We start from the raw sequence: 15,175 nt of genomic DNA, 5'->3' as shown, positions 1-15,175 counted from the left end.
ATTAACTGCCACCGATACCTGTGATGTTCTACCTGATCTGCATCTCAAATAAAACTTAAAGGTCACAATTAATTCAAACAGAGATACGACAAAGTCAGGCTGACCAAAACAAGTTTGACCCAAGGCTTTTGTTATAGATCAAAGATATCTGTCCAACAAAACATAGCTATCCCCAAATAAGGACAATACACCACTACACAGACAATTCAAACAGAAATTTCCTGTTACAGGTACAGTCACCCCATTTAGGGTCATTCACCTACCTATTTAACTTGGGGATAACTTTGAAATGCTGATTTTCAATAATGTATTCAACTTTTTAAAATTTTTGATGCATTTCATTCACAGGGATTTTTTTTTCATACCACATTTAAATTCATAGTTTTCAATCTTAAACTAATCTCTTGATTTCCTAACAACTTCAATTCTCTAACAACCTCAATAGTTAAAATCAAAGTGTGTCATACACCATATTTATCTGTTTACAAGTCCATGACTGGTAATAAGCCAACCCTCATCTATTTTTGCTCCGTAGAATTACCAACAAATACTACTGAACTGTTCTCCTGTAATATTATTCATATATTATTAAATTCATATGCCCCCACCCCCGTCCCCGCCCCTGTCCCCATTGCAGACTGAATGAATACAGTATTATAGTATTTCACTAGTTTTTTCCCCAATCAAAGTCACCTTTGTAAATTTTATATCAAATTCCAAAGTGAGATTTTTTCCATATTCTAGACTTACAACATTATATATCGTTCAAAATAAACATTTCCTTAGGATGAAGGGATGATTCTTTCGTAATGTTTAAAAGAAATTTCTATAGGAAACCTAGAGACATTACATGGATGTCTTTACCATTATTTGATATGCGTGGGCTAACACATTCCTGACAATTACTTCTATATTAAGAATATCAAACACTACAAGGATTTTTCTCCATCTTAATGAAGAAAATTATATTCTCAGGAATGATTTTGACCTATAAACTTAACTGAAAGCTTGTGACATCATTCTGACAGTGTGTGTCAAATAGTTTACAAATCATCATACATTATACATCTCTAAACAGCAAGTTCTTCATTTCATGTAAATCAGTTTTATTACACAGGGAAAACAACGTTACCATCTCCAGGTTGTTGTAAGGTTCATAAAACTTAAATACAATAGTATACGTGAATTTACTGATATTAACCTACAGTAATGAGGTTAATCAATCTGTATATCTACCTCAATTAATGTTAATATTCTTTTTAATGGCACTCCCACCAACTTCTCCCATTTTTAAAAAGTATTCCTGAAGGAAGAAATCTGTACACAGTATAGTTAACCATTTGATATGTTTGGCTGTGAAGTGATTACTAGAAATTTTATCAACCACTTACAATATCAACATTTGTATTAAACTGATACTGTGTTAGGGCAATACTCACTTTCTTGACCCTTGCATGTGCCCGGTAGAGGTCATCATAATCAGGATGACCATGGTCAGTTTCATCTAAAAGGTCACTCAGGTATTTATCATACTCAGGTATTCTTTGTACCTGTAACAAGAAAAAACAATACGGGTGATTAGTCAACAATCATGTGAAAAGGAGTGACATTACACGAGGTAGGTGACCCTACCCACACAGGTAGACAACGATATCATCAGATTTGTCCTCGAGGGAAGTTTCATCGTATTTCACAATATCCAATTTTAGGTTTCCTGTGATGAGTTAACTATTTCTGACCTGTCATTTAAGGTAAAAACCACATCAGTAAATGTTTTGTATGATTTGTAGAATTCGGAAATTACAATTTTTGAAAAAAAGTTTTTTTTTCTGTGATTATATTTCTTCTTTAATAAAAAAAATATTTGTGTTTGTTCATTTTTTAGCATAACATAAAATAGACAATAAAATTCTGTAAATTTTAACATGTACACTATATACATACAACACACTGGCTGCAACCCAAATTACTGTCATTTAAAATTCATTAGTTTCATATGAATTAATCAAATAATTTGTCATCCACTGGAATGAACATGTAATTCACAAAGTTCACACACTGTTGTGCGTGTATTGGTCGCACCACCTGGCCGGAAAAGTCACAAACAAGAAGACTGATCAAGCTCATTCTGAAATCAGCATCACACACTATAGAAATTGATGACGACAGGTGCAAACATATCAGGTTTTTTTTAGTGAGAAAATCGTCCTGGAGTCACCTGAGAAATGTTTAAAGATATTCATAAACAGGATACATGTCCTAATATTAGCCACAACAACATTCCAGAGAGTGGACTTGGGCCACAAGGAGTAGCAATGTATCACTGAATGGTTATACCAACCACAGTCATCAGATATATTTATATCACTCAAACACACCTCAATATACCATGATTAATTGTCCCAAATCTATCTAATTTCTACATATTTGCCCCATTTCAGAAAATATGAAGAAGACGTAAAGGTTAATTAAAACTAACAAATCTGATTCAAGTCTTTTTTTTAATCACCATGTTTACCGAAGGAAAGAATCATTGCATAAAAAATACATGAAGTTCCAAACATAGCTATATTAGACCACTGCTAATGAATTGATTACTGTTATGATACTAATCACTCACCCATTTCTTAACAGCAAACCATCTACGCCTTGTCTGAGCATCCATATCATACAAGTGTTAACACACCCTTGCCTAATCCAGACATGGTTATCCTGTGATTATTGTATGTTAGATCCAATAACCCCTGGTAAATAGCCTCAAACATTCTCCCCCAACACTTAATCCACTTCGGACACAATATAGGTATGTTGCCTCATCTCTGACCGTACAACACCTCTGTACGATGAGGATGGAATTATGACCACAACAATCCTGATGTACCTAGTAGGGTGATTAACTCCCAAATGATACAGTGCTGCAGTCACAGGCAGGCCTTCTCTACAGACCGAGATAAGTGTGGGTTAAGACATTGGGTGATTAGTAAAATCGTGTGGTGTACCTTTAGTCAGAGACAAGGGGAACATACTGACAGAAGTAATCCTCCTAATATGACACCAGATTGCCTGACAAGTCTCAGAGTCAAGAGGACCAGGCTACGATGACGATGACACTGAACACTGAACACGACACTTTACTCTTTCTACTGATAGTGAAACAAATTTATTCTCCATAGGTGGGGAACGCAAATTAGATATACAGACAGGACACATTAAAAAGTCTCATTGACAATATAACTTGATCACAAAAAGCCATTATGATATTTTAATTTTTTTCACTGAAAGAATTTACATAGTAAAGGACACACACCACAAGTGACATACTCAGGTATTAATATTCTATAATGATATATTTGTATTTAAAATCTGGTCCATTTCACCAAGGCTATTCAACAAGTGTAATTACTGTTATATCTGTTTACTGGTGGAGTGTAGAACATTCTAATATTAATATTCATCTGTCTGATAAATATTGTCTAATGGTATCCATATTGAAGGATTCCTTGGAATACCTGGACATTTCTTCGCAGGTGGAAGGTCATTTGGTCAGCATTATCATGATTATAATGCAGCACTTGCCAAATTTAGTATATTTATCTCGTAAGTATACTGATACTCAATAATGCATCTGTTTTGTAATAAAACAATGTTATCTTGTCAGTGAGCTCAATGGAAGCAGTAACTATCACGTCATCCTAGTCATTCAGACATGAAATTGAAATAAGATAAAATCAATCTATATTACAGTGTAAACTATAACAGAGCACATTCAACAAAACATATCCTTCGAGGAATAGATTGTCATTTCCAACAACACACATGTATTATATTTTATGTATTGTTTTGTTTCCTAATTTCATTCTTTGACATAGAGTTTTTTTCGTCCTTATATTTTATTAATTGTTGGAACCAGACAGCTATAGTTGCAATAATTAGATCTTTATGTTAAGAAGATTGTGGGTCATTAAGGAATTTCTACAAGGTTACAGGTAATCAAAGAATAAATCTCATTTCCACTATCTAATAGCCTCAATATCAGTGGGCTCTATATAAAGAACATTTACCTCTATATAATGAACAGTGTATTCAGTGGATGTTTGACCTCTATATAACAAACACTGTAATCAGTGGACGTTTGACCTCTATATAACAAACACTGTAATCAGTGGACGTTTGACCTCTATATAACAAACACTGTAATCAGTGGACGTTTGACCTCTATATAACAAACACTGTATTCAGTGGACGTTTGACCTCTATATAACAAACACTGTAATCAGTGGACGTTTGACCTCAGTGGACGTTTGACCTCTATATAACAAACACTGTAATCAGTGGACGTTTGACCTCTATATAACAAACACTGTAATCAGTGGACGTTTGACCTCTATATAACAAACACTGTAATCAGTGGACGTTTGACCTCTATATAACAAACACTGTAATCAGTGGACGTTTGACCTCTATATAACAAACACTGTAATCAGTGGACGTTTGACCTCTATATAACAAACACTGTATTCAGTGGACGTTTGACCTCTATATAAAAGACATTTACCCCTGTATAACAAAAAATCCTAAACATAGATGCATGTTTACAAATACTGTTTATATTTGGGATAGTACCCAGGATCTGGACTATGCAGGTGTGGTATGATAATGGGAATTGTAACTGACCAGACTACAGGTGTGACCTTGTGTATCACCTGTATACCCTACCGCTACTCCAAGTCATGTTACAGGTAGATTTATAGGTAGGAATGATACCTGTGACTGCGGAGATCCTCGGCAGGGATGGGTTATGGGGAGGTTGTCCCACTTACCAAACAAAAACAGGACCACGTATATAAATACTCCGCATAATTGTGGTCGGGTGTTTCATAACCAAATACAGCCACCAAATGTTGTACTCTGCATATTAAACAGCCAATTATATATCTGGTTATTGGTATTTAACTATCAGTTGTCCTGCCAGACACAAAACAGAAAGTCGGCCCACCCATGGGCGGTGAGACGAGGTATGATATTGTAATTACAATGAGCCAGATATAGGGCAGTAGAGCTGCAGTGATAGTCACCTATATCTTAAAACAATTAGGCATTGATTGGTCAGCTACATATAGGATGACCTCAAAGATTTGAAGGTTGAACATGAAGGGTATGGTTCTGTTAACTATCATAGCCACAAAACTATCAATAGTGTATATAACTATACATTCTGAGTTGAGTAGATAGCATGTTTGTAAGGAGGAATTTATCCTCCATAACCAGACAATTATAACAATCCAAAAGTACAGAAGACAATAGACTTTGTTATCGTGAATGTCCATAACTAATTATAAACCCTGTCTCAGATACTGTAGATGAAACTGGAGAGTACAGTTATTTACAGCACAATGCAGGCTTTTAATCAATATTAAGAAACAAAGGCAGATTATTTATCTTAGAGCAGGTACTGTATTAGTATATCAGTTACTTGATGTGATATTTTTTGCTTGATAATGGAAAAAATGTATTTCTGAGAGGTACAACAGTCTCTGTATTGTTGTTCCTTTGCCAAACAACAAATCCGAGCAATCAAACAGTCTCATCTTGACTTCCTCTATATTAGGACAAATCACTGACCACATGCTACTACAGTGATGTAACCTTACCTGTAAATCTTCTGGTCTCCCTCTAATCTTTCCTAATCCCTGTCCAGTTTTAATCCTCCAGGTGCAATATAACAAGTATGATCACCCCACCTGATTAAGATGTCCAGTAGCTGGTTGTGAATAATAATCCTATGTACTTGTACACCCATATCTAGAAGTCTATCTTGGTACAAATCTTGTGCTATCTGATCCTATCTGGGGTGGAGACTCCAGCTGTATATAGATATCTTTTTCTATCATTATCTACTTACAGCTGATATAAGGATGTAAATATACAGCTGGGTAAAGTAAGTGCATCCTGCTGTAGAGACAAATTTACACACAGGGATCAGCAGTGATAATCTGTTGGGTGATAAATACTACATGTTTAATGATGAGACAATTAGTCACAGTGATCCTTATAAGATCAAGTAGTTATCAACGCTGTCTTTGATATGGAAATTTGTGTAATATATGTCCATAAGGGGAGCATTTTAAGGAAATGTGATTTCCATTATTTTGACAACATGTTATTTGTGTTTCCGGGAATGGTGTTCAAATGAATCTCATTACTAAATTATGGAAAAGTTTTATCTCAATTTGGAAATAATATTTTGTTTTGTTTTCATTTTATTCAGTATATGCAGGAAGGAAATGATGCCTAATTTGTTGAGAGTTGAAGGGTTCTAATAAAGATAAGCGATGAAAGACAATTAACTTCTAATCCAGTCCTACAATAATCCAATTAAAATTTTATTCTAATGATATGCTTGTGTAAAGGAAAGCTAAATTACAATTAACATGATATATATGACCTTTGACCCAGTGTGACCTTTATATAAAGACAGGTTTTCCCACTCAGTGTAACATCATGACTTCCTAGCCCTGGTTTTTACACCTGTCTGCCACAGAATGGCCATACAATGTTATTAATTATCATGTCCTTTGGTCATGGACTGTCATAGGTCAGTTCTGGCTTGAGAGAGTAATGGACACTTAATATTTGACCAGAAGCAACTGCTGTTTTATTTACCATGTAATTCATGAAACTATTAAAAATGCTGCAAACTAAAGATCTGAGAACAAGGACTTAGAATGTTCAAGATAAATTTATTTTAATTTTTATAGCAATCAAATAGCCATCAACACTTCAGTTAACAGAATTTATTTCTTACAGTTTTTTTTTAATAAAACTTTCTAAGAAACTTGAATAAATTTTCCAAAATGAAAAAAAACAAAACATTGAATTAAACAAATTGTAATTACGCAACAGGATTAGGCTTTGAAAATACTTACAGTAAAAGAATAATTTGTTTGAAGTTGAAATATGTAATAGCTTTGGGCAATTTAACAAAAATAGAAGTTTTCCTGATCAGAACAAGAAATATATATATAAATATATATAAAATAAAAAAATCAAAACTAAGACAACTCGACCTGCCTTCTAGATGGGAGGTCTGTAGTGGTCTTGAAGTCATCGGAGTGACCTACACCACTGTGCATGTTATTACTGTACAGGTACAAATCTTATAGGTGACATGTCCCTTTTTAAGCAATGTCATTTGTCACTAGGGAGAATGGCAGCATGTTTAACAATAGGTCGTAACAACTAGCCTGTGGTCATGACAGTGTTATATCCCATCAGGAAGTTCAACTACACTCTAACACATGTAAAGGTGATGCTCTGTCTGAACACATCAAAAAGTCTCACTTTTATCTTCTTTGCCCCTTTGGATGATCCTTATAACTTTGTTTTAATAAATAACACACACAAAATATCAACAAATGTTAGTTTCACACGGGCAGTTTTTGCAAAACCCTGTCGAAACAAAGAATGCACCTGTATTGTATGTTGGAAATGTTATATTCAAAACTGAAAATGCACTTTCAGAATTCCCTGTCAAATCTGAAACAATGATAATAAGTTCCATTTTGACCCATACTGAATATCAAAACATTTCCAAAAATATGTGTGTGCACCAACCCTGTTACAAGCATGAATAATAGAAACAGATGATAGTCAGCTTTGAACAGGTGTGGCTGTAATTCAGCTTCAGTATCAATCTGTGCCTTGCAGTTCTCTTACAGGTTTATCCTGTCCAACCATTTCAACCATTTATGGAAAAGTGACCCGTTTGTATTCCATGTGTCATTCTGGTTGGTTTTATATAGTAATAAATACTCTTACCATTTTTGTATGTTGTGCAGGATGTCCGAGCGATGAATGGAGTGCGGCCTCCACCATCATATGCATGTGATAGAACATTTCCAATAAATATTTGATATCCAAGAAGGTCAAGAACTTGTCTTGTACTTTTGTATCTATAACCACCTTCAACACTATTACAAGTCTACAGTGAAGAGAACTGAACAACTCCTGGTTGGATATTTTAGAAATATCAATTTTACTATGACTTGTTTACATACGTACTATACGTAATAAAATTTAACAATGACAAACAATAATTTAAGAAGGTCAGTTGTAAAGTATGGGAGTCAAGTGAAGTAGTGATGGTTAGTTAGGGTCACCTGTGACAGGTGGGTATCACAGAGTAGTCTTCTCAAGTGTGTTTATATTTACTGCAATAAATACATAAACACATCGTAAATGGTCCCTTTAAATATCTACATAGTTATCTGCCCTTGTTTATTGCCTACATCCTATGAACCTCACTATGGTTCCCACAGCTTTGGCCTTGACTAACAGAAAGTCAATTTCACTGAGTAGAATAGTCTGTTGCCTTTTCAATGTTCTATCAAGTATAGACCCAACCCAAGGTATATTGGTGTTATTGTAAAACTTTTCATTTGACATGATTGCAATTTCTGTAACTCTTTACAAATATTTACACTTCTGATACCTTATTTCATTGAATATATATTCATATTTTAACAATAATTTATCTGCTGAGGGTCTTGGACAAGCAGGTTTAATCCTCTTTAATGATATACTACAGGTCTATTTACTATCTTGGTAGCAATATTCAGTTTAGGAAGGACAATGCTAACCATCAAACAAACATGGCCACTTGTAGGAGCATTCTTTACAATGATAGTGTTTACTTTAGGTTTTAAATAGGTTTTATATGGTACTATATAAGCTGTGTGTCATTGAAGAAGTAGGGCTAGGAATACTCAGGATATGTAAACCATGTAGGGAGTCTTTCTCTACAGCTTCACTGGCTCTCTGTCACTCATTTATAATCATTTCCTCAACTAATATACACCCATTACCATGATTGTAGCACAGATTTTTCTCCAATTCTGTGACACATTTAAATCAAATATAATACAAATACTTATGTTAGTGATATGTAATGCAAATACTGTATACTCAGCTTATACCAGACACTAATAAACCATTTTGACACCTGATATTTCTCTTAATGGGTCAATGTCATTGAAATCTCTCACCAGGTGGTCTGGTTGATAAATTTTTTAGAAAAATTTGCTAAGCTATAGACAGCTATTTCAATATTTCTAAGCCTTTTCTAATATTACAATTATCAAAACATACTATAACTAAAATTCTGAAAAGTCGGAAAAAACCTTCAGGTCAGTCACAAATTCAAATACATAATTTCTGTTGTTTGTATTTGACTAATGAGGTGTGAAGAACTTAGATTGCATGGAGATAAGGATATTCCAAATCTAAACTTATCATGTGTAATACAATTATACAAAAATGTAACTTGTCTACCATTTCCAATATACCTCTATGATCTAAACCCAAAAGTAATGATGATAAATATTTAATAAATACTCCATTCACACCTTTTCGTATATCAAGCACTCCAATTATCCGCTAAATGGACCAACATTACCACTCATATATAGAAATTAATAATTCATTAAATAAACATCAGTAAATGTCCTCCAATATTCCAATAAAATTAGCTGGCCTTAGTAAGCTATTGATTTTAGTATGTTTACCTCGCCAAACAGCCAAATTATACAGACATTATATAGCACGAATCATGTACATATTTCTATTGTTTTGTGAAATCTATTATTAGAACATCAAATTACAATAGATGACATAGTATTTTTTTATACAGGTAAGCATTTCAGCTTCATCATGAATGAAATTACAATGATTAACTTCTCTCCCCCTACCCCCAATCTTACCTGGTCCTGGTCAACATCAGGACAGGCATTGACCACAGGGTCCTGTGCCTTCTGTATCACATGGCCCATGAGATTAGTCTGGTACCGTTACTACGGCAACACTTCAAGTGACAGCTTTTTCATCTCATGCTGCTTAATTCCAGTTCAAAGGTAGTGTTATGGAATCACCATATTGATATCAGTATGTCAACATTGACATAGATCCACTCGTATATTTAGGAGTTTTAAGGCGATAGACAAGACCCAAACAATTGGGTTATACCCATCACAGTCCTGTGTCATAGACCCAGGGAATATTACACATCTTGGTACCTCTCACATCCTTGTGATTCCATCCTGTAGGAATATCACTGCCAACAGTGCCAACATGTATAACCTGTACCATGCGCAGCTGTTGTGGGGAATGTGTCGTGTTTACCCTTCCAGGTTGATGACAAATACAAACACTATGCCACTAACAACATCGTCTTCCTAGGTCCACCTGTACACTAAAAACTTCCACCGGTTTGGAAATCTTGGTTTAACAATTATGCAAATGTATATTGCATACAGGTGAATCTGTGTTATGCAGTGTATAGGTACTATGGCAATGACATGCTTATTATTTATGAATGAGAGGTAAATGTCGATGTGTATGTTCAATCAATAGGAGAAATAAAGAAGTCTTATCCACCGTACACAACACAACTTAACAAAAGAACGCACAAATAATACTAAAATACATATTGACATAAGAAATCATATATTGTAGCAACAAGGTGCTCAGTCAGGGGTGAAAGATTTGAAGAACGTCAGTCGAGACCTATATTCACCTAATGGTCTCTCCAACCCAACAGTCAATTGCCTCAGAAATGGTCCAATCAATGTCTATAGCTGTTTGGAATGAAGTCTGTGAACACGATTTCATTCTATTTAAACTGTTAAATCTTTTCATCACAGACAAGTGCCAAAAAATTCTCGTCTCTGAATGGGGGAATGTTTCATACAATCCTGATATGACCGATTTTTTATAAATATGTGTTGTGTTATAGGATTTCTCATTGAACTCTTTTTAAAGGGCTTGGCTAATAGTTTCAATTCTTAAATGTAAAATTATATGAATAGCTTTGATTTCTCAGATAATTATGATGGCTGTCATTGGATTCACATATTTTAATTGAAGTGACACTTCTCAAATCTATATATACAATGTCCAAGGTCAGCCTCTCTGTAGGGGTCGCACACACTTTGTGTAAAGGAGTGGATTTCTTAAGTCTAGTCCATAATCAAAGGTAGTTTTCTTCACCTTCAATGTAACGTACAGATGTACACCAAGACGGCACAACATTTCGTATATCACTCAACATTCAGTGTCATATTGTGAAATATTGCATGCATTATTTTGAGAATTAATGCACAAACAGGCTTAAGCATTCTTCCAAACATCAATGAGAAGTAAATAACATGTACTAATTGACCGTATCAATGAGAAGTGAATTGCATGACCTAATTAACTATATGAACAACAGAGTACTTACCACGGATTTCCAGCATAAATATTCTCCATATATAATAGGGTCATAGGATTTCCTTAGCATGTCAAACACTGAGCTTTACCAAGGATTTCCGAAGCATGTCAGACAAGAACCTTTATGTAAGATTTCCTTAGCAAGTCAGACACTGACTTTAAGTAGGATTTCCTTATCTTGTCCAACACCGAGCTTTATGCACAATTTCCTAAGCATGTCAGACACAGAGTTTTCTGAAGGATTTTGCAAAAATATCCAACACACAGCATTATGTACAATTTCTTTAGCATGTCAGAGCCTTACAGAGGATTTCCTAAGCATGTTAAACACAGAACTTAACACTAATATTCCTTAGCATGTCTGACATGTATCTTTCCGTTGGATTTTCTATGTATGTCCAACATGACACCTAATGTAGGTTTACTAATAAGATACAATGCTTTACGTAAGTTTTCCTAAATGTATCAAACACATAGCTTAAATTACACAGAATTTCTTTGCAATAGTCAGACTCCAATTTTTATAAACTTAAGGTTCCTTAACAAGGTTCCTTAACATCTCCAACTTATAGGTTTGAATTCCAAGGTATGTCAGAGTTCTTATACGCTACATTGTAGTTAATTCCAGCGAAAAAGATCCCACAAATTTTTATCAGATTAGTGGTACGACCAACATGTATAACACGATCCAAAAAGACAGAAATTACACTGACACAGTATTACAGTATTAGTATTCCAACAGTATGAAACAAAATACATAATCCGTCAGGGTATGTCACACTAAACAAAGTCACAGAAGAAAACAATTCCATTTTCAAAACACATTTTTGATTGTAGCATAGTTGATTCTCAGTCACAGTATCAAATAATTCTGTAAGGTGTATCCCAAGCTTTGGTGTATATTACAGCTGCTACAAAATACTAGTTATTCCAGTGTTTCAGAACCAAATCTCCAATGATCACAGCTCAACATTATGTGTCAAAAGTTTGTGCATCTAAAGCATTGTACAATACGTGTACCTGTTTTGAGGCAAATGTCATTAGTGCAAGCATAGTAAGCTGCCTGCCAGGCTTGCCCTAAATGACCTATCAGTTCCGACAGCCAAGCTCAGTGTGATGGATGAGGTGAGTTCCTCAGACCTATGCTGCCAATTTTCTGGGATATTCCTCTTTATTATTCCACCTGTTTCTGATACCTTGTTTTCATAAACATTATGCTTAGGCAGTAGGCCATACTTTCTGAAGCAAATGCAGCCACCGGTAGTCATTGATTTTTTTATTTGTTCACCCAGTGCAAAAAGTTAATGAGTTTTTTCATGAGGTTTCTATCTGGTCTGAAGGAGACCGGTGGGAATCAGAAGTCTACTAAATGGCTTTTCTTCACAAGAAAACACAGTTTATCATGCTCAGTTAGCAGGTAGCCAGTTAAGGGTATATCAGTGATCCGAAGATACAAAATCCTTGTCTACCTCAGGACATATTTCACCTTGAAAACAGATGACTTACCGACTGTATGATTCATTATAATCATGCAGGACAGAACAAATGCTGTTAATAGATATCAACCATGCCATTTATCTTGGCATCAACAAACACTGCGGTCACCCTCATCATAGTACGATATCAACGACAAACACTGTTATCATCCCCATCATGGTATTATTGTTTCCTAAACCAGGTATATACATGTACAACTGTATGTCCTTATTTATCATTTAAGTTCCTATCCAAGATATCTTTACAACATTATATCAAAGATGGTAACAATCTGTTTCTGACTTGATCAACTTCTCATGTACTGATCTCTCTTTGATGTTGCCTTTGTAATAATATAAACAAATACAAGTTTTATATTTGAATTGGTATAAAACATGCATGTAATTCATCATTTTTGTGGATTTGAACAATACGTATCAGATTTAATCTTATTTTGAAATTGAATAAAAGAATAATGTAAAATTATGTCTGGAATTTTTTAAAAAAGTTTTTCGTATGTAGCATGCATGGAGCTAAAAAAAATACAAGTCATTTTAATTCTCTAACATCTCATTCATTAAGCAGATTGAAAGATTGGTTTTATAATACATTTTCTTCAAATGGAAAATCTTCTGACTTCAAATTGACAGAGTGAATTCCCTGACTTCCCATGTTTCTGTCTACCAAGTAGCTGTGATAAGTTTAAATCTTTAAACAAAAGCAATCGACAGAGTAGCTGTGGTCAGCTAGAATTAAATATTCCTATTTAAAAACAGTCATAAATTATCCTGAAATGCCAAGCACGTCCACTGGTATGATTTGTGGTAATTTAAAGGTCATGGTGAAGGATAAATTTACAGCTAAGATGGTTCAAACAATCATAAGTTGATCACTTAGAAAAGACAAGACTACTTCTTTCTGATAAACAATCAAGCTGTTTACGGTAGAAAACATCCCAATGATAACCTGGCTGTAAATTAAATATTGTGACATATGGTAACTCTCAACATATCTATGTAATAATTCTTCTTAATGACAACACCATTTGACCCTACCTAGCTGCTATTAATAAACAGTGTCAAAGGTCACTCTGTCCCCCCCAGCACCCTAAATGGCAGTAACAATGGACTGTAATTGCAACATAAGACAGTTGTCATCATGTCAGGGGCCCTGTATATACCTGGGCCTACAACACATTTCTTTCTGGTCAATTAGATGACCAGTGATAGGTGACCCTATTATAGTGATGTCACCCTCTTAGACATTGAACGGTTCTGTGGTAAAGGTTACACCCTTCAATTAACGCTAAATTGAGCCCTGGCGTGGAATGAGCCAGAAAGGGGTGCGGCTCGACCCTACCTTGGGACAAAATAAAAATTCTGTTCAATGTTTCACCATCACAAAAAGAATCTGAATCTTTGTGTGTTCTAGAATTAAACTGTGTCTGAATCTTGTGAAGGTTTGTAATTGTTGATGCCTGGATTAGGTTTTACTTTAGAAGTATGACAATAAATCATCATCATGTTCTGTCTTATTTATCTCTGTAAACAAAACTTACCTGCAATTACACCTTAACTACAGGTCAGACTGAGCCCTGGTCTGTACACCTAACTACAGGTCAGACTGAGTCCTGGTCTGTACACCTAACTACAGGTCAGGCTGTGTCCTGGTCTGTACACCTTAACTACAGGTCAGACTGAGCCCTGGTATGTACACCCTAGCTACAGGTCAGACTGAGCCCTGGTATGTACACCTAACTACAGGTCAGACTGAGCCCTGGTCTGTACACCTAACTACAGGTCAGACTGAGCCCTGGTCTGTACACCTAACTACAGGTCAGACTGAGCCCTGGTCTGTACACCTAACTACAGGTCAGACTGAGCCCTGGTGTGTACACCTAACTACAGGTCAGGTTGAGTCCTGGTCTGTACACCTAACTACAGGTCAGACTGAGCCCTGGTCTGTACACCTAACTACAGGTCAGACTGAGCCCTGGTCTGTACACCTAACTACAGGTCAGACTGACCCCTGGTGTGTACACCTAACTACAGGTCAGACTGAGCCCTGGTCTGTACACCTAACTACATGTCAGACTGAGCCCTGGTCTGAGACTCTAACTAAACATTGTATGTTAGCACAGGATTTCTATCTCTATGAGTCTTAATGCAAAGTACTTTCTATGTTGTAAATGTCAGTGTTCTGGCTATGTCACTGATGTTGGGATGTCTATATATTACATTTCCAGATGCATGTAACAAATATCTATGAAACATAAATGCTTTCCGCAGTCTGGGACTTTTGTGTTGATTAAGTACATGAGACTGAGAGGCAGTGAACAATGGTCCACATTGATAAAGAGTAGTACCACTCGGTCCCATTCAGAGTGACCACTCACTGGAATGTTCAGATTAAGCTCTACCAAATAACCAGAAGC

General features: G+C 35.4%; 1 protein-coding gene across 3 annotated transcripts in view; it reads right to left on the bottom strand.

Moving 5' to 3' along the window:
• The window catches only part of LOC132547932 (rho GTPase-activating protein 20-like), a 162,983-nt gene that overhangs the window by 39,072 nt on the left and 108,736 nt on the right, over positions 1–15,175 (bottom strand). For all 3 annotated transcript variants that reach the window (XM_060211737.1, XM_060211738.1, XM_060211736.1), the window contains exon 8: positions 1,440–1,550. In XM_060211737.1, coding sequence (XP_060067720.1) covers positions 1,440–1,550 — 111 coding nt within the window. The remainder of the gene's footprint in view (positions 1–1,439; positions 1,551–15,175) is intronic.

Source organism: Ylistrum balloti, unplaced genomic scaffold (genome assembly GCF_031769215.1).
Source record: "Ylistrum balloti isolate Yb309-2 unplaced genomic scaffold, AGI_CSIRO_Ybal_v1 Utg369990, whole genome shotgun sequence".
In the NCBI taxonomy this organism is placed as follows: domain Eukaryota; kingdom Metazoa; phylum Mollusca; class Bivalvia; order Pectinida; family Pectinidae; genus Ylistrum; species Ylistrum balloti.
This window is presented reverse-complemented; position numbering and strand designations above follow the sequence as displayed.